This window comes from Gopherus evgoodei, chromosome 9 (genome assembly GCF_007399415.2).
Source record: "Gopherus evgoodei ecotype Sinaloan lineage chromosome 9, rGopEvg1_v1.p, whole genome shotgun sequence".
Lineage (NCBI taxonomy): Eukaryota > Metazoa > Chordata > Testudines > Testudinidae > Gopherus > Gopherus evgoodei.
Window position 1 is genome coordinate 91516559 of NC_044330.1, and position 25491 is coordinate 91542049.

The 25491-nt window shown below is 43.7% G+C and overlaps 1 protein-coding gene across 1 annotated transcript in view; it reads left to right on the forward strand.

Annotated features, from left to right (window-relative positions):
* Window positions 1-1338: 1338 nt before the first annotated feature.
* Window positions 1339-25491, forward strand: part of LOC115657700 (synaptotagmin-like protein 4) — a 67888-nt gene continuing 43735 nt past the window's right edge. The window contains exons 1-2 of the mRNA XM_030575793.1: window positions 1339-1430; window positions 18595-19167. Coding sequence (XP_030431653.1) covers window positions 19067-19167 — 101 coding nt within the window. The 5' untranslated portion in view covers window positions 1339-1430; window positions 18595-19066. The remainder of the gene's footprint in view (window positions 1431-18594; window positions 19168-25491) is intronic.

Here is a 25491-nt window from a genome sequence, read left to right on the forward strand (position 1 = left end):
TAATATCAGGCCTTTGGCCTCAGCATCAGGCTCCTTTGGGAGGGTTCCCAGGCTCTCAGTGTTGCCTCCAAAACTTCAGGGCCTTTAAGAAGGCTGCCTCCCTGAGTGAAACAATGCATGAACTAGTCCTCTAAAAGTGATGTTGCCGAAAAGGGAACAGAGACACTGGAAGGGCCGTAAGGAAGACAGCTCTTATGCCTCACAATTGTCCATGTTCACTTAATATTCTTCTTCTGATTTAAAATAAAATAAAATAATAATATATATATATATAGAGAGAGAGATTTACTCTGAAATTTATTTGACGGCAGAAAACTTCTGAACCTGCGGGTCCATCCTGCTCATGAATGGGAAGTACAACATACAGTCAGAGGGAACCAACGCTTTGGAGATGGGCAGGAATGGCAGCCTAGCAGCTGGCTGGGGAGAGAATATGGGCAGCTTGGAGACTCAGCCTGAAAGGCTGACAGGAAGCCAGCAGCAGCCATGTCAGGCAGATGTTTGGGAGCAGCCCACAAAAGAGGAGGGTTGTGTGGATGTGTCTAAAGAAGATGGACAAAAGAAGGGAGCCCTGGCCAAGGATCTGTAGGCCAGTGCCTGACTGATCCCAGGAGGATTCATCACTGCCACAAGGCTAGAGGAGACTCATCTTCATATCCCTCGACTGGGCTGTCACTAGCGTCTGGGTGGGAACCGCTGGTCCTTCTTTTGCTTGTGACTGTTAATTGTGCCAAGGGTATAAGCATCATTAGCTTATGGCAGACCCAGTTAAGGAACCCTGTGTTTTTCCTCAGACACTGTGACAGTTTATGGGACACACTCCCTCCCACCCCCTGGGGTAGTGCCTGTAGAACCTAGTGTGTAACACACTTGTCTTCAATCTCCTGCTGGACCCAGCACTTTCCTAGGCACAAAAGGGCTGGGGTATCCCAACACTGGTGTGACACCCTGCAGGAGGGGTCCATTACGGTACCTAGGGGAGGTGGGTGGGCGATACAGCCAGGCAGAGGCACTTCAGTTTTTTCAGTTCCCTGTTGGAGGCCGGTTTGGTTGGCATACAGGCTGCCAGTCCTTGGGCACAGCACCCTGCGGGTCGGATAGGTGTGAGCCTTGGGGGAGCTCAGGTGGGTCACTGTATTAAGATCCAGGCCAGGTTTTCAGGCTGCTGGGGCCTGAGTTAGGTGTCGTGGCTGAAATCCAGGCCAGGTTTTCAAGCTGCTGGAGCGCGTGCCCAGCGCCTGTTCTGGTCACTGGGCTGGGATCCAGGCCGGGTTTTCTAAGAGCCTAGTTCCAGTGCAGCCCTAGTGCGGGGCGAGATCCAGTCCGGGTTTGCAGGCTGCCGAGCCCGGGACTCAGCCGCTGTCCCGCTGCCCTCGGAGAGAGCTGAGCTGCGCTGCGCTGCTTCTTGTGCGCCCAGCCGCCTCCGCCAGGTAAGAGACACCGCGCCCGCCTGCCCGGCTCCCCGGGGCGCCTGCACCGGCTCCGCAGCGGCTGGGCGGCTGCCTGCGCCCCCCTGCATTGGCAGCTGGGGTCGAGGATGCATCCGAGCCGCACCAGGCTCGCTGGCTGCCCCGGGAAACGCACCATCAGCCTGACCCTGTTTGTCTGAAATTATTGTTACCCCTGAGAAACCACCTCCCTTCTCCCCCCACCTACACACTCGGATCGTTACTTTGTGTCCAGTTCGTGTGCCTGGTGCACCGGCCAGCACTGGGGTGACTCCTCGCTGGCGCGCACCCGGTTCTGCTGTTTACACCTGTGCACACGGGGTGTGAAATGGTACCGGATCAAAACACTAGAATTTCGTGCTCACTTAACACAGATGTAAACGGCTCCTTGAGGTTCAAGGAAGTGCAGGATCAGGCCTTTTCTGTGTAGTCCACGTCTCTGTTTCCCCACCGTTAAGCCCTGATCCTGTAATTAGGTGCATGCCAGCAACCCCGATCTCAGGATCAGGGCCTTAACTTACTGTCCCCACTCCCGTGCCCCCCTTGTTTATTTGAGTAGCTCCCACTGCAGTAGGGGAGAGGGAAAATATCTTTAAAAGCAGGAAAATGTGTTTGTAAAACTATGGAAATGGGGATTCATGGGCACTGCCCAAACCTGGCTTATAATTTGTTTTGTAATTGGCTAGATTAATTAAAGTTTATGTAAACTTTTTTTTCCCTTTGAAAACAGTATACATGGACAGGTCCAGATCCAAACACCCCCTAACCTTTGGGAGTGGAGGTCTTTGGAATCAGACCCCTGATGCTAGTTTTGCAGCCGCCTTGCTTCTCTCTGAGTTGAAGTAAATCTAATTTCTGACCAGCCCCAAACTTTGTGGAGAAGAAAGGTTGAAAATGAAATCCATTTTGCTGTTCAGCCTCACTCAGGTCTCACTATAACTAATATGCACTGAGTGTAGCATATTTATTTGCGAAGTTGAAGGTTGTCCTTTTAAAAGTATTACAAGTTACCATTGAGCAGGTATGGCCAGAAGAGCTCGGTCAATCTCCGAATTACCTGTAAAAATCTGGAGCCATTCTGCTCTCTGCAAGTTAACAACCTAAACTTTGAAATTCATGTTGCTTTTGGGAAAGAGAAGGAAGGGGGCAAACAAATCCACTTTTAAGCAAAGTATGAAGAGTGTATTGGTCACCAGGAAACAGGTTGCCATTGAGATAGTCAGGTATTCCCCCCCCCCTCGCTACTTTTTATTGCCACCTAATCCTATCTCAGCTGCAAATGTGATGCCTTCTTCAAAGTCATGTTGATTTTAATAGTTTTCACAATGTGGATTAACAAATCCTGCTTTGTGGAGATCAGAGACAATAGCAAAGTAAGTTTGTCAGTAGGTACGTAGTTCCGCCTTCAGTCCAGAATGCAGCAACACTTGCTCCCTGATATAAGAGGAAATATCTTGAAGATGGTTCAGGCAAATTTGCATGGCTGGAATAAAATGAATGGCAATCAGGATTAGCAAGAAAATCAAATGAAGGTGGCCTGTGAAGAATATCTGATTTAACCACAAGGAAGAATAATGGGGCTGATTCTGCCCCCTGTGTGCCATTCCAGGACCACAATATGCTCTAGGCTCAGCAGGATATGGCTACTGTAAATGTTCTATCTTTCCCCTCACAGGCTCCAGTGCAGGGGTTATGCTAGGGGTAGGCGGGTGTGTGTGGTTTGTGCTTATCACCACAGGGACATGGGGCTGCTGTGCAGCCGACAGGCAGCCAAGGGGAGGCTGACATAAATTAGAGCACTCCCAGAACTGCTCCAGTTTATACCAGAAGTCTTTTTAGCCCTGTTAGCAGCCTAAAATCTGAGTGTTGCAAAAGTGGCTTTAAACTTTAGTGTTAGAAGCTGATTATAAGAATTTGCCTCAATGTTAGAAGTTTAGAAAGTTAGAAGTGATAGTTGGTACGACGCTCTTGTTTTTGCATACAGTGAAGGGCCCTGTATTTGTTTCACTTGTTGCCAAAAAAAAGTTGCCTTACAAATCCTGATGTACCCTGAGGCAGTATGATCCAGTGGTTAAAGATGGGGAATCAGCACTCCAAGGTACTATTCGCTTTTCTATTGCTGTCTTGCTGTGTGACATTTGTCAAGACCCTAACTTCTAAGCATGGTGGATATTACCTAGCTTTGTAAAGTGATTATAGAAATACTGTCACTATTCCAGGGGTTGGCAACCTTTCAGAAATGCTGTGCCGAGTCTTCATTTGTTCACTCTAATTTAGGGTTTCGTGTGCCAGTAACACATTTTAACCTTTTTAGAAGGTCTCTTTCTGTAAGTCTATAATATATAACTAAACTATTGTTGTATATAAAGTAAATATGTTTTTTTAAAATGTTTAAAAAGCGTCATTTAAAATTAAATTAAAATGCAGAGCCCCCCGGACTGGTGGCCAGGACCTGGGTAGTGTGAGTGTCACTGAAAATCAGCTCATGTGCCATCTTTGGCACACGTGCCGTAGGTTTCCTTCCTCTGCACATTTCTAGAGACTGTAATATTGCAGACTTTGACAGTCTACTATAGTACACATTTATATGATGAATGTGGGATAAGGAACTCATTACCATTTAAGTCAATGGGAATCTTTCCATTAACTTCACTGGGGCTTGGATCATGCCCTATATGATTTCATATTGTTGCCAATTCCAAATGCCTTGTCACTGTACAAGAACACTGATGTCATGTCTTTGGTTTTTGACCTTTCTTGAACATGGTCAGAGCTACAGACATATGAATTTTCATTCCACTAAATCATACTTCCTAAATGAAACTTACTTTCATGAGTTGTGTTGTCAAGGCCTTTGGCAATCCATGGTTGCTGGAGTGTGGAGGGGAAATGAACAGCAACAACAACCAAAAAAAGAAAGTTCCAAGATGCATTTGGAATAGTAGGAAAAACATTCCAGGTGGCTTTTCCTAAAATACAGAGATTTTTATAAAGTAGGTGGATCTCCCTGACAGCTGCTACATCAATAGCTGTTTCTAAGGGATGCTGTCAATACGCTGTCTTGTTGTTTTTCTGCTTTATATTGTTTCAGATATTTCTTAGAACCTGGAATTGAAGAACTTTCCCCCCTCCCACTGAATTTTTCCTGCTCCTTTAGGCTTTGTTTTCCTAGGCCTTCCCTCTATCCTGTGATCCTTAATTCCTCTGGGCCTGTTTTATTTTACTTCCTTGTTCATGCTCCATTGTTGTGGATAATAACAAGCCCTACTCTTAGAGCTGTGCTGGCAATTTCTGTTCCCTCTGCAGCTGATCACTCTATGTAAACAAAGGTTCTGTATGAATAATGTCTATTTTTGGCTATTCTCATTACTTTTATTATTAATAATATATTTGTTCTCTAAGCGGTGAATATCATATTTAGAATCAAGTCCACATCTCCAGCCAGATCATATAGGCCATGTTGTACTCGCTTCTGTTGGGGCACTTAAGGGACAGGCTACGTATAGCATTTGTTCTTCACTTCCAAACCCCCACAAATGATCATTTTGGGGTGGAAGGGAAGAGAGGGGACAGGACACAGTCAGCATGGCCCAGATGTAGCAGGACACCAAACTTTTGTGAGTAAGTTCATACTGATTCATTAAGCATTTGACTTGCTCATACACACATGGAGGGGGGGAAATGGGATAAACCCTCTTTCTCAGGGGGAAGAGGGATTACAGGTCTAGCAGAAGTTGAGGGGAGGTGCTCTGAAGGAGCTGTGTTGACAGGAGCCTGGACAGTGTCAGATCCTCCATGAAGATGGCCCTGTCGTCCACACATTCCTCATGGATTTTGGAGGGTGAGGGGGGGAGACTTGCTGGTTTTGAGGATTGAACCTCCTGCTTCCTTCCCTCTCCCATGGAAGAACTCTACAAAGGGGGCCCTCCCTGAGTTTCTGGTCTCCTACATGGTCCCATATGGCTCTGTAGTTGAAGTGTAAATCTGTGTGGGTGGTGGTGGGTGTTTGTGGGTTTTTTGTTAGCCCTAAGTCAGTGGTTTTCAACCTGGAGTTCACAGATGGCCTAATATTTCCAAAGGGCTCTGCACCTCCATTTGAAATCTTTTAGGGGGTACACACACACACATTCAAAACGACTGCCCCAAGCCAATTGACCCTGTCCATTTAATAAACCTGCAACATTGAGTCAAAAGAGTCTTCCTCCCCTCCACCCCCACCCCCATAGTTTGCAAGGAGGCAGCCCTTAGGCGCACAATAAGGCACAGCAAGGACAATGTGTTCATTGTAGGGCAGGCATGCTTTGATTTCATTTTAAATCAATACTGTTATCTACAAATCAAAAGGTTATAGGAAGAATAGAACAGTAACACATTATCTAAGTAACGTGGTAGTAAAGTCAAAGTGAATGAAATCCTGTTCCACCATTGTCAGTAAACTGAAAATCTGCACAGAGGTAAGAACTGATCTTGTTGATCGTGGAATCAAAATCAAATAACCTTTTATAGCTTAAACCTAATGGAACAATTAATATTTGGGGGGTGGGGGCGGGACGTTATAGATCAGGACAACAATTTGCCGACTTTCACTTTCAGTGGCTATCCTGTTACACGTGGCATATTTCTCAGTGTACTTGAATACGCTCACCTCATTGCAAGCTGTTCAGGTCGAGCAATTACATTCCCAGTTACCCCTGTGCAACCTTATTGGCTTAATTTAATGCTACAATGCACAATAATGTGCATCATCCAGCATATGCCCCAATTTGCCCTTTAATACAACTGTGCAACCCTTTGCACTTACTGCATCTCGGCACCCTGGGTCAGTATCTGGGGAAGTAATCCCAAGAGTAATCCAAGACCGTGGAACTAGATCCCCAAATACAGAATGGGGGAATAGTTCTGCTGTTGCGTGCTTCCCCCTTGGTAGCCCCTTCCTGGGGACTCCTCTGTAAGTGTTGGGGAGGATAGAAGAGAATGGGAATCTTGACCTCATCACCATTATCTGATGCAGATTCTTTCTCCAAAAATTGAAACCTCCCTGAGGGCAGGTTTGGAGCAGCTGTTTGTGGAGAACACACAAGCGCATGGTTCCTGACAGACATGCACACCCATGGAAAAGAACTTGGGAAGCAGTATGTATAGGCCTCTGTAAATCTAGCCTGCATTACAAGATTTCCCTCAGCTCTCCCTTGCTGCAGAGAGCCAATTCAGAGGAAACTGGCCAAGCTCATCTCCTAAGTTTGCAGTGGGATTTGTCTCTATTGTAGGCTTCTCCGTGGAAGGGGACAGTAGGCCCCGGTCTAATATATGGTGCAGTTTTGCACTGTAGTAGTAAATTAGGGTTGCAATGTGAGGAACTGATGGCAGAATTTTGGCCACTGCCATTGAAATAAAAGGTTTTAGAAGATAACTTTCCATGTGAACACTAAAATAAAGAAACTTTATTCAGTGACACAAATGAACCAGTTGTGATCTGAAATGTCCTGTTCCCTTGTCTCTCTGGAACAGTAATACATGTCTGTGGGATAACACAACTGTAAAGAACATCTTGGCTAGACAGAAAAGTCAAATTAGTTACTAAGCTGATTTCAAATGGTTGCAATCCTTGTCTGAATTTTGGCTTGGTTTAAACCAGAAATTTAAACATCTTAAGCAAAACTGAAATGAGCATCTCACAGGAGTTTGCACCAGTTTACCTGAACCTGCTTAAAATCACCTTTGGTTAAGCTAGTGTAGCTTTCTGGTATAGACTAGGCCTTAATGTGGGGACAACTTGGCCTTCACTACGTAATGAATGTTGCACTTATTGTGCATTTCAGTATGAAATTCAGTCTGACCCTTTCCTGTTGTGTGAGCTGACCTGCCCCTTCAGATGTTATGGATCACACTTTACTGGATGGACCTTAATTTGGAGACCTTTGAAGTAATAGTGGTGCATTGAGGAAGGGAGGGAATGGACCCAAGTATTTTGTTTTTCCATATTCTTGGCTAACAAGCACTGCCAAATATGTGTCTTCTGCCCGCTCTCCTCATCCAGCCTGTTGATCAAATGAAACATGTTCCAGTAAATGAATGTGTAATTGAGTCTGTGTTTGTATTGGAGAGTTGCATCAAACCTAGAAAATGGGTGCCCAAACAGAGCTGACTTGTTCAAAAATATTCCTATGTACGGATTTGTTTTCCCAGCGAAGAATGTCTGCTAGGAAAGGGTGTAACCATAGCTAATTGGATTACTGTACATGAAGTTTCTTTTTGCTGTCTCGCAGTTCAGGGATTTGCAAGGTAAGAAATGAAAGTGGAATATTTTTTTTCTTTTTGAAGCCTTCAATATTTAATGGCTGTCCAATATCTAAAACAACACTAGGTCTGGACCCAACTCCAGAACTGAACACTCCTATAATTTAGAGGGGAGTGGGTGATTAAAAATCCCAGATTAGATCTGAGTTTTACTGTTAGCCCCCTTCATGACCCTGGGCTAAATCAAAACACTGAATCTGATGCAGCGACATTTTGGGATCTGGATGCAGATCTGGGACTGAACTTTGCAGCTTGGGGCCGCCTTGCAGTGCAATTATTTGTAAAATATTTGTCTCTGACAGCTTATTTTAATAACTTCTAAAAGGAATCCGACCTTGCAAGTGTAGCTCATTTCAAGTATCTTGTTTTAGTCTTTGTTACCTATGCACCTTACTACACTGGAATCCCCTGTCTTTCATTGATGTCGTTTACATCACAAATAAAGAATCGTGAAACTGAGATTACGGAAAGAATTATTGACATAGAAGGAAGGAATCATATGGCATCCTCAGTTTGCTGCACGAGTAACTTTTTGTACATGTTGGGTCTTTGTATCCCATTGTATCCCACATTTTAGATCTTGGCAAGTTGAGAGGTATGGGAGGAATTGGCCCCCAGGGTGTTCAGTCTGGTATGAGCTCCTGCTTCATTACAAGTAGCCAAATAAGATTTTTTATTAATATTTTTGGGTAGAAAATAGGGCTTCCACTCTGAGGCTCTTCACAGAATGCTGACTCTTGCTTGCTAGGATCAGGTATATGACAATGGGAGTTTATGCAGTGACAGAGGCTTAACTACAGTGTAGTTATAATGTCCTGGTTGATCTGACCCGTTCCTTGATTGCCAAGTAGTTGCTATGCCATTTAGCTCATAACAAGTGAGGTTAGGGAAGGGACTGACTATGGAATAAGCAAAAGGAAGTGAAGACACATCCTTCTGGGTGTGAAGCAGCCCTGGGGTGTGCATATGTCTGTTGGAGGGGGTCACGAAAAAGTCAAAAGTGGTAACAAGGAATCGTCATCCTCCTCCCATCCTGCAGTTTCATCATTAGAACAAGTCTAATTTACATTATCCTGTTTGTTTAAAGTGGCACAGTAAAGCAGGTTCAGACTGTGTTTAAAAAGGATGAGTATGGACAAACAGGAGGAGACAAGTCCAAAGTACAGGAATGTGAGGTGATTTGTCTAAATACAGGCCTTCCTCCTACAATGGTTCAAATGAATTCTTCCTGGGCTTTGTACTGATAAGATCTCACCTGCAGATATTTTTCCAAGCGCTGTTTGTTTCATTTTTACACAGCCTTTTTCAAGTTGCCTCTCAAATAAACATTGTAGGCAGTTTAAAGGGCATCTTCCACTTTCTCTGAAGCACTTACAAAACAGGCAACCATGTATTTAATGCATAGATATCATGTGGTGGTGTGGGTTGCTTTTTTTGTTTGTTTGCTTTTTCCCTTCTTCTTTAGTGAAAAGCAGCATTATTAAGTGTTGTGAGGGAAGATCAGATGTTTCCATAATGGAAGTTGATGTAGAACAGAATGCAGGCTTGATTTCATGGGGAGCTCAAGAATGGATCATGATGAGGATGGGCAGTTTAGAAATCGTACCAATTAATAAGTGGTAATCGCAAGGTGGCAGAAGGAATGTATTCAGAAAAGTCTTTTTATTTTGGGAGTGTAAATCCAAATTCTCTGAAAGTCCAGAAAATGTCTTTGTGCAGTATAGGAGCTGAAGAAGAGCTCTGTGTGGCTCGAAAGCTTCTCTCTTTCTCTCTCTCACCAACGGCAGTTGGTCCAATAAAAGATATTGCCTCACCCACCTTGTGTAGTAAGCATTGTACAAAGTTTCCCACCCAACTTCTTCACTTTCCGTGCACCTTCATCTAGACCCATTCTCCCTGCCACCTTGTGTCCCTTTGCATCTACACGGGATTCCAAACTGAAGATAGAGACAGAACAGACTTAGCCACCCTCTTGTGTTACATGGCTACAGTAATAGCAAGTTCTTTAAAATGCTGGCATCCTCTGCTGCATTTGGGACACTGCCATGCCTATTAAAGGGGAGAGAAGAGGTTTACTCTGTATCCCGGTGGGCAGTGTTTTAGTGTTCTAACAATACACTTGCAGTGAAATATATCCTGTAGAAGCTTTGCAAATATTCCCCACCTATGAAATAAACAGAACTCTCAAATATTTAAATTAAAGAATCCTATTAACAGTTTATTAACAGAAAATGAGTTTTGGTTTGTGGATTCTGAGTCACCTTTTTCTATTTTTTTTTAAGGCATTGATGTGTATAAAATATGGTAATTCCCTTTTTAATTTAATCCTATAAGGTCTACATATGCTTTTTCATAATAAAAGAACCAGGGATCACCCATTCCAATTAAAAGGCAACATTTGAAACTGATAAAAGGAATTCGTTTTAATATGTGTAAAGCAAAATTAACCTGCAGAGCCCTCTGCCACAAAATATCATGGAAGGGGAGAGATGAGTAGAGTTTAGTGAAGCATTAGAAGTCTAGTTATATAAATAACACCAGTTACACTTAGTAAGATACACATTTATGAGGGACATAAATCCTCATGCTTCATTCATAACATAAGATGAGCACTATCTGATGGGTTAAGAAACTTACTACTAGTGGAGAATTGTTCATTACTGTATTTCTTGCCCAGTCTTCTGAAGTACTAGCCTCTGTCAAAGGTTAAACTAGACTAGACCATTGGCATGATCCATTATGGCAATTTCTATGTTACTAAGACCATTTCAGCAAGAGCTGTGCAAAACTGGAGGGTTTTTTTGGGTTCACCGGCAGTTCCAAAAACTTGGGGCATGGGTGTCAATTGTTTTTGGGTTTACCTGAAATGTCAATTTTTCTGTTCAAAATCTTCAGTGAAATTTTTTCATTTTATTTTTGGTTGAATAAAATGTTTTGATCTTGGGGTATGGGTTTTTTTCACCTGAGCAATTTTGGTGAAGCCAGTTTGAATTGCAAAATGTTTCATTGACACTGAATATATGTTTCGCCTGAAAAATTTCACCCAGGTCTAATCTCTGTGATGTCATTTGTCACTAAACACTCTTTTAAGCTGTTTATGGAAATGTAAGAGTTTTATTAATAGAACAAAATTTTATTGGGAGGCTCCATCATACCCAGAGTTATTAGACAGTATTTAATGGCAGGCAATACTGAACCTGAGTCCAACCAAGGTCATACTCTTGTCTAGTAAAGTGATACCTTTTGTACCCGTGTAACATGAATAGTTCTGAGAATAAAAAGCCATTGATTTGATCAGAGCTGCGTTCCTCCATTGGTGCCTCCCTGTTTACCCATCTTTGTGCCTTCAGTGGGACTAACCAATTGGGTCACGTTCAACTCCTGTCATGTACAGAAATTGGGTTTAAAAAAAAAATCCATGGGAAGTTGAGGTAAATTATTCTGCTGCAGGATTTCCATTTTGAGATTGGTTAAGTTCCCCAATCAAACGCCTCACAGAAGCAACTCTGAAAGGTGAGATCTTCACAGGTAGGCCTTGACCAATGCAGAAAAGGTACAGCTGTAAAGAAAGCATTCTCATGGGAGAGTGATGTGGAAAACCACACCGCCTTCTTTGCTGAAAGTTTATTCTTTATGCGATCAGCTATTCCTACAGCTGTTTCTACAGAACTCAATCACTTGGTTTTATTACAAACAGTGGGCATAATTGCCCTTTAACAGGAGTGTAAATCCAATGGAACTCCCTTACAGTCCATGCAACTATATTGCTGTCTAAGTGAGAGGAGAGTTGTGTCCATAGTTTTCTGAAAAGTTACTCCATTAGAAACAATTTTTAATTCAGTTTCCACACACTAGCCTACAACCACTCTTTGTTTGCCAAAGCTAAGGTGGCTCAGTCACTATTAGTGATGTATCTTATTTTGAGAAAAATATTGTGCACCTCTGTGAAGCACTCCACCTGAAGATGTAAAAAGGACTGTACACATACAGATGAATTAAGCCTTACAACATCCTGGTGAAGTAGAAGAATATCCCTATTTCATAGCAGTGGGAGGATAAACTGGCGCACAGATTTAGGGGCATGTCCAAGGCCACACAATGAAGGTTGCTCTACACAGCAGTTAAACACCCATGGCTGGCCTGCATCAGTTGACCTGGGCCTGAGTCCGAACATCTACCCTGCAGTTTCACAGCCCTGCAGCCTAAGCCCTGGGAACCTGAGTCAGCTGACATGGGCCAGCCATGTGTGTTTAATGGCTGTGTGTAGCCATACCGAGTTAGTGATAGTGTTGTGAGTAGAATTTAGATATTCTGACTTCCAGACCTGTGCATTAGCTACTAGATTGTGCTCACTTTTGAGCATGAGGGCATGTCAGCCGTCTAGGAAGCTCTAAATTTTACATTCTAAGCATGATAGACTGAGCTGCTGGAAGCGGTGGCCAGTATGTGTCTCAACCCGTGCCACTTCCAGCAGCTCCCATTGGCCTGGAGCGGCAAACCGCAGCCACTGGGAGCCGCCATCAGCTGAACCTGTGGACAGCGCAGGTAAATTGGCCCGTCCCGTCAGGGGCTTTCCCTACACAAGCAGCGGAACAAGTTTGGGAAACACTGATCTATGTGATAGTGTGTGTGGAAGAAACTTTTAATTCTGCTTCCACACATGGTATCAACTTGTCAGGTATTCAGCCAGCATTAGCAGTGGCTGTTGAAATGGGATTTGTCTGCCAAATTTGCAGATTAAAGCTTCTGATTTGGCCCAGTTTCTCTTTTGTATGCAGAACACCATAGAGTAAATAGAATCTGCGTAGCCTACACTGTGTGGTATCATTAATGTCATCACATACCAACGTTGAGGAAGAAGACATGCAACACTCAGAACCAGGATGTACACTGTGAAATGAGATCTGGGGCTGGAGTGCCCTGCAGATAATCTATCAGTGACAAATGTCTGTTGACAGCAACGGTTGTCTTCTGGCACCATTTATCTCAATGGCTTGTATTTAGGCTTCATTAGGCTTTTCAGCTATGCCTACACAAGAAGGCAGGTCTTCTAGTAGCCAACTTTCCAAAAGTGGCAGTGATTTCATGCAAAACTAGGCTTACAAGAGCTTCGTTTTCACACAAGTCTTCCCCCAAACTTGTTTATAATGTAAAAGAAAAAAAAAACAGAAGAAAGCCGGCTCCTCTGTAAAGAAAAGGTAAAATAACTTGAAGGTCCAGTAGTAGGGGAGTGCAGCCTTATAACATTTATGCATGTGAGTAATCCTTATTTCTGCAAGTTGTCCTATTTGTAGTTTGTTGGACTACTTCTCTGAGTAAATGTATCCCTTAAACCTTCTTTACACGGATGGTTATTTGTTCAACCCTTGTTCAAATCCTTGAATAACCTGGTAATTTGAGTTCTGATTAGATTAGCCTGGAGGATGGGGTGGAGCTAATTCAGTTGTTTTGTAATTTGTACTGTGTATGCACGCAGCAAACAGTCAAGTCGCAAAAGGGCACAAGAGAAATAAAAAGCTCTCCAGCATGGTCCAGGACCATTAGAGGATCTAAATGTACTTTAGCCTGGCACTTTAGATTACAAATATATTCCCTTCAAGTCACAACGGCTTATTAACCCTCTAAACATAAAAATGCTTCAGAGAAAGTTTGGTGTTTGTCATCTCGCTCCTTTTTTGTCCTGGGATTTTGGGCTGGTGCGTGGGGTATACCAATTATATGTCTGCTTAGTGCGACTGGTTACAGAGAGAGAACAGGGCTAATTGAAGGAAAGTTAATCGATTGCTGAATTTTGGACTAGAACCTCAACTGGTATAAATGGACACAGCTCCATTGAACTCGAGTTCCATGGAGCTGTGTTCATTTATGCCAGCTGAGGATCTAGCCCCTGACGTTGAAATTGGGACCTCTCCCTTTCACAATTTGTTATAGTGCACTGAATAATAACATGCTAGTTTCATATAATTTCTCAACAGCACAGTTCCCTGTGTATATTCAGAGTCAAACTTCTGACTTTCTTGACAACAATAAGTTATTAGCACTTCAGAGGCAGTGTAGATATGGGAGAGTGAGCTGGGCTGTGTTCTGGCCCAATCATCAAGCGTTCGTTAGCCAAGTTCCAACAGTAGGGCCAAAGTTTGCAACTCCAGTAAGGTCGCACACATATAAGTGAGGGCACAATTTGGCCTGCAGAAATATTGTTGTTGGTGATTAATCAAAAGCTAGAAGGGAACCAGGTTGACTGTGAGATTCAAGGCTGAGTCTGCAGTGCTTGTCATTGGGGCGGGGAGGGGAAGAAAAAAATCATCTTCACTTCTAAACCGAGAGACCAGAAATACAGACTCCCATATGCCATTTTTTACAAAGCTCCTTTTCACAATAGACTCCACATGTCCATTGCATGCAGCGGTTTGGGTAGGTCATGAGTAGCTTCATGGCAGCAGCACATTCCACATGGAATTTTTTTGGATCTGAGTGAGCTGCTGCTGTGACCAGAGCAGCAGCTTCTTTTTGGGTCTGTGTTAGAGGTCCAAAGGGAGACAGAGGCTACGGCAGTGAAGGGTGCAGCCAGCCTGGAAGGATGGCACTGAGGAAGGAGCGTGGCAGTAGACCTATCAGATAGCCCACATCCACGTTGGTCATGCTGTACTTTGTGGGGTTTCTGTGGATCTGGAAACAGACTATTCCAATTTGACCCTTTTGGATTTCTCTGCACAACAAACCTTCCTCGTATTGCCGCGTCTGACGCAGTGGGCATTCACCCACGAAAGCTTATGCTCCAATACATCTGTTAGTCTTTAAGGTGCCACAGGACTATTGGTTGCTTTTTACAGATCCAGACTAACACGGCTACCCCTCTGATACTTCCTCGTATTGATCTTTCTAGGAAGTTCTCCTTCAGAGAGATTCCTATCAAGGTAATTAGATGTAAAAGACCCTTTTAGACATCTAGTACATTCTCTTTGTCAGTGCAGGGATGGCTCTTGTTATTACTGAATAGAGCCATGGCTACGCTGGCGCTTTACAGCGCTGCAACTTTTGCGCTCAGGGGTGTGAAAAAAACACCCCCCCTGAGTGCCGCAAGATACAGCGCTGTAAAACCTCAGTGTAAACAGTGCCGCAGCGCTGGGAGCGCGGCTCCCAGTACTGCAAGCTGCACCCGTAGAGGATGTGGAGTACGTGCAGCGCTGGGAGAGCTCTCTCCCAGCGCTGGCCCTGCGACCACACTCGCACTTCAAAGCACTGCCGTGGCAGGGCTTTGAAGTTACAAGTGTAGCCATACCCTAGGGAAACATTACAACATATTGTCACTCCTCTCCCATAGCAGATTTGGGAGGAGAAGACTACTTCCAGTATAGCAAAACATTTTAATGCGAGAGAGAGAACAAATGAGACCTATGACATTTATGGTAAGAAATGTTATGGAAACAGTATGTGTTTGTGTTCCTGCATGATAACATACAGTTGATGTCAGTTGATTTTATTCCTATTGTGCCTCTAGATACTAGTAAACACATTGCACGCTATTGCCCTTATCTTAAAATACTGTGGTGAATAACTGCAGGTTTTCCTGTTTCAGGCCTGAGTCCACAGCAACAGAGGTGTGGTAATGTGCAGAGCAAACATCAAGAAATGCTTTGACTAAACTCATAAAGGTGACAGTTTTGCTGAGCTCCTATGCAAATAATCCCTGTTTACTTCTGCATGGCTGGTTCCAATGGCTTAGCAGCATTGAAGTCAGCTACCCAAACAGCAGGTGGAGATTTCTCACAATTTAAAAACAAAACAACTTTTCCACAGTAAATGCTTCAGGTAGTTTTTTTTTTTTTTTTTTTTTTAAAAACCTGTTTTCTAAAAAGAGGGCTTTAATTTCCTTTTTCTTTCTCCTGTACCATAATGAAATAATTTATTAAAATACAATTTCCAGAGAGAAAAACAGGATTTTAACTAGTAGATGCTTTATATGTAGGTAATCTTTTTGTTTGTAGTTTATTAGATGCTGGAGAGATTCTCAAATAATTTTGGCTCAAATTTCAGGTTTTGTTAAAAATAAGTTTTGTCAAAACGAAGAGTAACAAATATTTCATGGTACATTTTATTTGAACTTTAACCAACATTTCCAGGACCTGTTTAACTCATCATTGTGATAGTGCATGAGAACCAGCAGGGAAAAATGACTGGAAACAAACGTGAAATTGCTCTGTGCAGTTTCATACCAAGTTGCATGAAATGTACATTTAATCAGCAGAAGTAGTGAATTTTTTTTAAAGTATTTCTGTTTTAATCCACTAAAGTGGTACTGGTATCACATGTAAGAAAATATAATGTTGATCAGACAAAAACAGCATTGGCAACCCCAAATATACATACATCTTGAGTCATCTTTCTCCCTCTCCCTCTAAAATTCAAAAAGGAATTTTAAAAACAATAGGTTTTTTCTTTAATTTTTTCCTCCCCCCCCCTTTTTCTTTTAAATGACAGCTGAGTTGCTCCCATTATCACCTGACTCCAGAAGCTGAGGCTTTAAGAAATGCCAAATACCATACAACTCATGATCAGATCGCAAGAATTGGCAACACTGGGAAAAGTGCTCTTGTTCTATGTTGTTCTGTGAGCTGCCTGTTTAAATAGAAAACACTTTAAAGGACCAGAGTAGAATTGCTGTATTCCATGGATGTACAGGGTTGTTGGTTTTTTTCATGTGTGCAAAGCAGGTGATTCTGTGCTGTAGGCAGGGGTGAAAGTAACTTAAAGGACTTGCTGGTACTCCGGAGTCCTGCAGCAGGGGAGGGGCCTCAATCAGAAGAGGCGTGGCCTCTGTTGGAAGAGGTAGAGCCTTTAAATCCCAGGGCTTTTAAATCAGGATTTAAAGGGTTTGGGGATTCAGCTGAAGCTAGGAGCCAGGCACTTTAAATCACCCCCGGAGCTGCAGAGGGGGCTGGGAGCCCTGGGGTTTGGGCAGAGGTGAAAGTAATTTACATTTCTTACCCATATGGTCCAATTGCAAGCAACCCACCTCTCCTATGTACTTCATGGATCCCTCCCATTGCATGACATAGACAGAGAAAATAAAACTACTATTACTACTACCAGTACTGTCTGTAATAAAACTTTACTATTGGAATAAGCCTGAAAAAGTGAAAACTCACTGTCACATTTTTCTTGATGTCTTCCCTCCTCCTCCAGCTAGGCTGCGGACACTAGGCTCCATGCTTTCTCCCTGCCTGGCGCTGAGCATCAGCTTCAGGGGCTTCCCTCTAGCTTGCAGCAGGGAACAGGGAGACTGGCTGAGGGAGAAAGAAGCCTGCCTCCTGCATAAGAACAGTTTAAACTCAGCTGTTCACTGCGCAGTTCAGTAACCTTTTGAAGAGGATCTGCAAGCAGTTTGGACATCACAACCATGATCCTCTGCTGGGGAGGGAATGGGATAGATTTGAACTTGGAAATGGTTCCCGATTTTGATTGTGTTTTTTGTGTATAGGAGATCCCTTCATCCCGGGGTCAGAAAAGAACTGCCCCTGCCATGGTCACACACACCGTCGTCCCCCTCCCCCCCAACAACAACTCGGAGTGAAATTAACAAGGATGTCAGAAATGGCTTCTAACCCTGGGGGCTGAACTGCGCAGGGAACAGCTGAGTTTAAACTGTTCTTATGCAGGCAGCAGCAGCAGGCATCTTAGCCAGTGTCCCTACTGCAAGCTAGAGCTTAGAGGAGAACCCCTGCAGAGGGAAGGGGGGGAGGAATGCAGAGCCTTGTCTGCAGCCTGGCTGGAGGAGGGGGAGGGAGGAGATGAGAAACCAATGTGACAATGAGTTTTCCCCTTCCACCTGCTTTTATTAGCTCTGGATTGAAGCTGTGCTGCCAAATGCTTGTATTTGTTGTGTATATTAGTATTGGAGACAAGATCCCCTCATCCCGGGGGCAGACAAGGACTGCCCCTGCCATTGTCAAACACACCCTCCCCACTCCCCACAGCTACTGTGAGTGAAATTAACAAGGATGCCAGAAACTGCTCCTAACCCCTAGGGCTGAACCACTCAGGGAACAGCTGAGTTTAAACTATTCTTATGCCTCCCTCAGCCAGTCTCCTTTTCTTACGGTCCTCCATACTGGCCCGTACCGGCTTACTTTCACCTCTGGCTGAAGATAACACCCACTGAGAATCTTTCATCATTACCTGGAGACCACCTTTAATTTTCCTTACTGCTTCTTCATAGTGAGAGAACCTAGAGGTAACTGCTGTATAGGTGATCAGGGACCTCTTTCCCCTCAGATTGGCTAGAGCCGTGGGGCACACTGTAACAGGGCAATATGTGATCTGCTCCCCCTCTCCACTTCTGTGCTCAGTGCCAGCAGGACCACAGAATGATTTAAAAGTCATACATTGCATTTGTATTTGCTATTCAAACAGTAGGGGGACATGCACACACAATACTAAATGAGCACCATGAAGGTTCTTTTTGTAGATTAACCAACAATAACAGTTATCACTTACATACCTTTTTTTTTTTTTATTTCTTAAGTGGGTAAGTGTCTGACATTCACCTCCTTTTACAGGTGGGGAAATGGAGGTGAAGTGAATTAATACCTTGCCTGTGTTTCTTGCCTGTTTGTTTTAGAAGCAGTGTGCTAGGGAAGCTATTTACCAGTTCCTGTGAAGCTGACTAAAATAAGCTTGTATCCTGATTAGACTTATATGTATGGAGAGCTGTCAGAGATGGGGAGAAAGACAGGACAGCTTGCTATGGGACTTGTGCTTAAGAACAAATAAACGCCCCAAATGTACACATTCAGTCGCCATATGTCATGTTTATCTATAAAGGCATCTCTGTGCTATTTCTTTACAGGAACAACTGAACTGCACTTCATATGACTTCTGTACTGAGGAAGACATATGGCAGAAGTTCTGGTGATTGATGTCTAACGTCAGAGTCGATCCTTCATCCCTTCTGAGGCAGCTAAAGCCAGTGGGAAACTCTTTTCTCTATATTTGGATATTTGATTGACTGTGTGAGGCAAAGAAAGGAACATAACTGTGGAGAGAGGTGTTTTTTTTCCCCCCTCCCCCCTGGCACAAGCAGGCATTCTGTCTAGAAAACCATGCCAGAGAACTGCTTAGTGTCTTGAAGTACGAGTCAAAATCTTAATGCAATTTCCCTCCAAGCCATGCTGTTGTGAAATGTTTCTTTCAAGCTCTAATACTGTTTGGCACGCTGAGCCCCTCTGCTCAGGGGGCTGCTGATGGCACTCTCACAATTGGCTCTCAAATAGTTTCTGGTCTGTTGATGCTCCAGCTGGCTGGAGATCATTACAGAGGAGATGCTGGACCTAAGCTTTCTGACAGAAGAGGAGTATGAGAAGCTTATGAAGGTTCTGCAGAGAGATGCAGAGTTGAAGAAAAAAGACAGTGACCGTATCAGGTAAGAGAGCTCAAGTGCACACAAATGCTGATCTGTGAGGCTCATCAGCCTATGATCCCCCCACTACCACCCTTCTCAGCAGTGTGCATGTGTGAGGGCTGTAGGCTGCAGTGGTCCCCCCACTTCACTGTCAGAGCCTGAAGAATCCTATTTCCCCTCTTGCCTTTTCTACCACTCTGTTGTGGCCACCAGGAGAGCCAGGAACAATTGTCTCTGATTTCAACAATAACTCTCACATGCTTGGAGTCATATTTGAGTGCTTGGAATTAAAATACAGGAGCAGCAATTGATCTGAGTCTCCCTTCCCCCCCACCCTTGGAGTGTAGCTGTTTCCTAGGATTTATTTAAATAGGACTTTAAATCTCTACCTTGTACATTTACAAGGCTTTTCCATGATGCTTTTCACTGTGGTACCTAAGTGCTGATGCACCTTAATGACCACATCCTCCCAACAGCCCTGTGAGGGAGGGTGTCATAAACAGATAGTTACGGGTTAATAGAACAGGAGTACTTCATGTCTCTTTTGCCTGTAAAGGGTTAACAAGTTCAGTGAGCCTGGCTGTCACCTGACTAGAGGACCAATCAGGGGACAGGATACTTTCAAATCTTGAGGGAGGGAAGTTTTTGTGTGTGCTGTTAGATTTTGGTTGTTGTTCACTCTGGGTTCTGAGAGTGACCAGACATGCAACCAGGTTTCTCTTCAATCTCTTTGATATAGTCTCTTATATGTCCAGAATAGTGAGTACTAGGTAGATAAGGTGAGTTAGGCTTATGTTTGTTTGTTTTATTTGCAAATGTGTACTTGGCTGGAAGGAGTTCAAATTTGTATTTTGCTGAAAGGATTTTAATTTGTACTTGTATACTTAGGCTGGGAGGATATTCCTAGTGTCTATAGCTGAAAGACCCTGTAACATATTTCATCTTAAATTTACAAAGATAATTTTTACTGTTTTTTCTTTCTTTAATTAAAAGCTTTTCTTGTTTAAGTACCTGATTGTTGTTTTTTTTTTATTCTGGTGTGAGATCCCAGGGGACGGGGTCTGGATTCACCAGGGAATTGGTGGGGAGAAAGGAGGGAAGGGGGAGAGAGAGGTTAATTTCTCTCTGTGTTAGTATTACTTTCTCTCTCAGGAAGAGTCTGGGAGGGGGAGAAAGGAGGAGGGGGAAGGTGAATTTTCCTCTCTGTTTTAAGATTCAAGGAGTTTGAATCACAGTGATCTTCCAGGGTAACCCAGGGAGGGGAAGCCTGGGAGAGGCAATGGTGAGGGAAAGGGTTTACTTTCCTTGTGTTAAGATCCAGAGGGCTGGGTCTTGGGGGGACCAGAGTGTACCAGGCACTGGAATTCCTGGTTGGTGGCAGCGCTACAAGTACTAAGCTGGTAATTGAGCTTAGAGGAATTCATGCTGGTACCCCATCTTTTGGACGATAAGGTTCAGAGTGGGGAATTATACCATGACAAAGGGCAATATACAATCTCTATTTTACAGATGGGGAGCTGAGGCAGAGAGGCTAAGTGATTTGCCCAAGGCCACACACAGAGCTGTGGCAGAGCCAGGAAGGATCTGCAGTGCTCTTACCAGAACACCATCCTTCCTCTGTTTTGTGTTTTTTCGTTTGACTTCTGGCTGGTTTGTGTTCGTAGCTGCTGCTGCCAATTCTAAAATGCCAGCCATTAAGCTATTCTGGTAGGTAGTAAGCACAAGGCTTAAAAATTTGGGGCAGCCAGCATAGTTCTATGAAAGTCAATGGAATTATGCCAGTTTGCATTAGTGATATGACCTCTTGATATTTTGCTGAGCCAGAAAAGCCTGTGCCCATCATGAGGGCAAGATGCGCTGTCTAGGATGATGGATGGGTAGCACTTCTACATAAGTCTCTGAGGAGCCTTTGTATGTCCTGCCCTCTGGTCTAGAAGAAATGTCCTCCAGAAACCAGATAGTGGTGGGTGGGAATGTCAGAAAGCATGACTGGAGTCAAGGCTAACCTTTTTGTAGCACAGCTGTCTTGAGTAGGACTGTGATTTTTGTTTTCACTATGGTTCTATACTGGCAGAAGACTAGTGTAGAGGTTGTTATGCCAGTCTAGCATCATTTGTGCAGGGAACCAGTATAAGCGATACCAAATGCAATTTTTTCTGGTATAAGCTGCATCTGCATGAGGAGAGTTGGAGGGCATATACTAACCAACCTTTTCTAGTGTACACTAGGATTTAGACAGAAAGAACATGTGACTGCAAAAGCTAGTGTTGGCACTAATCCAAATTATGCTTTTAATACCATGATTGCCTTCCTAAAAGGCAAAATAAATTGGCCATGGGGTGTGTGTGTGTATGTGTGTGTGTGTGTGTTTTCTTCCTTTGCTAAATTTTGGCAAAGTTTCCATTTGCAGTTGATTTGGTTTGTTTGTTTTTATGCCCATTTAAACTCCTGTGAACCAGGTCTTAGTTTGGAAAGAGTAACAGATTTTAAACTGTGGTGATGCTCGTGGACCCTACTCTAATATAATTGACCTGGTTCGGTCCTTTTCTGTAGGGGAGGTTGTCATAACTTATTTCCCAGATTTGGACCTTAGTGTCCAAAATATGGGTGTTAGCATGAAAACCTCCAAGCTCAGTTACCAGCTTGGACCTGGTAAAGCTGCCACCACCCAAAAAATTAGTGTGTTTTGGGGCACTCTGGTCCCTTCCCTGGGGACCCCAAAGACCCAAATTCCTTGAGTCTTACAACAAAGGGGAATAAACCATTTCCCCCCCTCCCTTCTCCCTCCAGGTGTTCCCTCCCTGGGTTCCTGGAGAGATACACAGAAGCAAGCTCCGTGAATCTAAACAGAGGGACTCCACCGTCCCCGTTTCCAGTCCTGGAAACACAAGTACTTCCCTCTTCACCCAGAGGGTATGCAAAGTCAGGCTTAGTAAATCTAACACAAAGAGATTTTCCCCCTGATTTCTTCCTCCCACCAATTCCCTGGTGAGTTGCAGACTTAATTCCCTGGAATTCCCACTAAGGAAAAACTCCAACAGGTCTTAAAAAGAAAGCTTTATAAGAAGAAAGAAAAATACATAAAAATGGTCTCTCTGTATTAAGGTGACAAATACAGGGTCAATTGCTTAAAAGAAATATGAATAAACAGCCTTATCAACAAAGAATACAACTTAACACATTCCAGCAACTACACACATGTAAATACAAAAAAACAAACAATATAAACCTACTGTCTTATCTCTTTGTACTTACAACTGGGAAACAGAAGATTAGAAAGCTGGAGATAGAAAAATCACTCTCATAGCCGAGAGGGTCAGACCCAAGACAAAGAACTCCACACACACACTTCCCTCCACCCAGATTTGAAAAAGTCTTGTTTCCTGATTGGTCCTCTGGTCAGGTGTTTCAGGTTACTGGTGTTACCCCTTTACAGGTAAAAGAACATTAACCCTTAGCTATCTGTTTATGACAGAGGTCCACGGTTGGTTTCACTTCCTGACCTGCTTTTGAGCAAAACTCTGGTGGCAGTTGGGAGAAGCTGAGTAAAGTCAGAGGAGGTATGGTGGATTTCCACTAGTGTTAGTGAATTCAGAATACATCCCCTAGTTTTTATGTACTATTACTTCTCTACTAGTCTTGGGTCCAAAACTTTCTCCATTGTATGCACCTAAGTGGGGGAGAAAAGGAATGGAAATTAGGCCACAAAATGCCCTAGATCCATGCTGGGGAGAGAAGTGACTTTAATAGTGTGTGTTCTCCCTTTGTTCTGCCAAGCACGCTGTTCCATGTGTTCTGGGGCATGTTAGCATTGAATCCAGAGAAGTCCACTCTCCATTGACTCTGCTTTATACTACAGTGTGGAGTGAGGGCCAGCTAACTGCATGCAGGGCAAGGCCCTTTAGAGGAGTTATCTGGGGATGTTCCCTCAGTTCATGGCTCTTGTCCCTCTCCTCCCACCAGATGGGAGTTTTGGATGTGAGCTCCCAACTGTTAGAGTTTGGATAAAGCATTACCCTTCCCTGGATTTGTTGCAGGAAGAGTAGCAATGTAGGTGAACCCAGGTATACCCCTAGTGCTGGGGAATTCTGCTAGCTGTGCTGATGGTTAGAGGATAATAGGGAGTTTGTAATATTGACAGAAGCACTAAATTCTAATGCTGCTTCCTAACAAAATGTCATACTTCAGCAAGCAGGGTCTGCGTTCTTTCCCCACCACACCTGCTCTGAAACAACAGGTCAAATTTGACCCTTCATATCTTTGTATCCTCTGGGTTAATACCCCCGCTTGTTGGTAATTTGATCTTGGTGGCTCTTTTTCCTCTGGCACCCTCAGCCATCTCCAGAGGGTAGGAAAACCTTTTCCTTGAATTGTATTGAGTACTGGGAGGTAGAGCCAGCTAACTCAGCAAAGTTTTTGTGCTGTAAATGTACAGGTTAGCAAACAAAAAACTTACTAGCTGGGGTGCCAAATAGTCAGCTAGGTGTGGCAGGGCCAGTTACAGTACAGAGGAGCGCTCAGGAAGGACAGCTAAGTACTCGTATGCCAAAAATCTGCTTGGTGTGGTGGCCAGGAGAAAAAGGGCTGTCCAGAGAGGGCGTTGAAGGAACAAATTGATTCCTCATGTGTAACTTCAACAGGGGATGCATTTGGCTCCGTGCATGCTAGGGCATGAATTTGGCTCAAAACGTTCTGGAGCTCATGAAAGGTACTTGTGGGATTGACAGACAAAGGTAAAAGAAAAGTGCAGAGCCTGTAAAACCTACCCCAAACAGGCTCCCCAAAACAAAATGCAGTGACCAGTGTCTCCAGCTTGGATTTGCATGTGTGGGGACATCTGAAGATCCATGTTCCCCATGTACCATTTGCAGTGATTTCCTTTCCAGTTAATGCATGAAGCCATCTTAATTTTCTTGCTGTTCTGACCTAAGCTTTGTAGCACCAGGCAGGCAAATTGCCCATTCTGTGGGCGGGCAGTTATAAAAAAATATCATGAAGAAAGACACAGCTGCTGTGATCTTTGTTTGGCATTCGTTGATATTGTCCAAGTAGGAGTGCTTTTTACTAACTTTCCTCTTTCAGCTGGCAGGGGAATGGTTTCAAACTCCTGCTGCATGGTTCGGATACTTGCTGCATTAATAATGAGGGAGTGCAGCTGTTAATGATACTGTCATGAACTGGCTAGTGCATATCCATCAAAGCCGGCTAGTAGATGGGATCACAACTGCTCAATTGTGTGTCATGGGAACTATACTATTAAGAGTTAAGGAGATTCTCCTTTGTCTCAAGTGCTGGAGCAGGAAGATAAGGGTTTTTTCCACATTGGCATCATGAAATTCTCAGTGGCCATGGTGTGCAACACTGTGATAACCATACAGCTCTTGAGTGGCCACAGGTTTGTTACAATACATAGGATTTTTGTAGGGCCTTCAGTCTGAGTCAGAAATGTTCATGGATTTAGTTTCACAGTGGCCCCAGAAGAAAATATTACTATGCCATAGGAACTGAAGCTCAGAGAGTTAAATTAGTTTGCTCAAGTTCTTGAAGGATTTATTTGGGAAGAGCTTAAAGTAGATCCCAATTCTTTGATCTCACTACAAGAATTCACTCTCTTCTTATCTATGACCATCTATATTTGTATTTGAATGGGGAAGGAACTGAAGTAGTCAATGGGGGAAGTACAATGCTGGGATTTTCTAACCTAAGCAGGGGAAATAGCTACGGGGATTTCCCTTAACTTTATTGGTAGCTCTGAAAATCTGAGGCCCATTGTCTGTCTGCTTTCTTCAGTCTTGTGTTCTGAGCTATTTCCACTTACTAGACAAATTGATACTGGGAGGATGTGACTGGCTGTACTGCATAGGAGTCTTCAGTCATGGAACGTTTGCAATGCCTGGAAAGCATAGCAGCCCTATGGAGTGTGCTCGCTAGGTCAGTCTCTAATCCAGTTCATACCATAGATAATAATTGATAGAGAGCTTGAGTGAGCCAATCAATTCCTCGAAGAGCTCTTTCGAGAGGTAAATTGCAGCATAGCTCTTCAGACCCACTGTTATCTCTGTGCAGTTGAGAGTGTCAAAACTCATGGAGGGAAAGTCCTCACACATAATTTCATCTACCAGGGGAACTCGCACATTCATGGTGACTGCATTTCCCCTGGGACAAATACTGCTATTTGCATCTGACTCACCAAACGCGTAAGGTTAGTTACCAGGCCAACCGACCAAGGTGATCCCCCTCTTCCTGCCTAGCTGACTGGCACAAATCAAGTGAGCTGTCAAATTTCTAAGTTTCACAGTGGACTGTGTTTAAAAAATTGTGTGCAGAAGTGTCACCCAATATGGG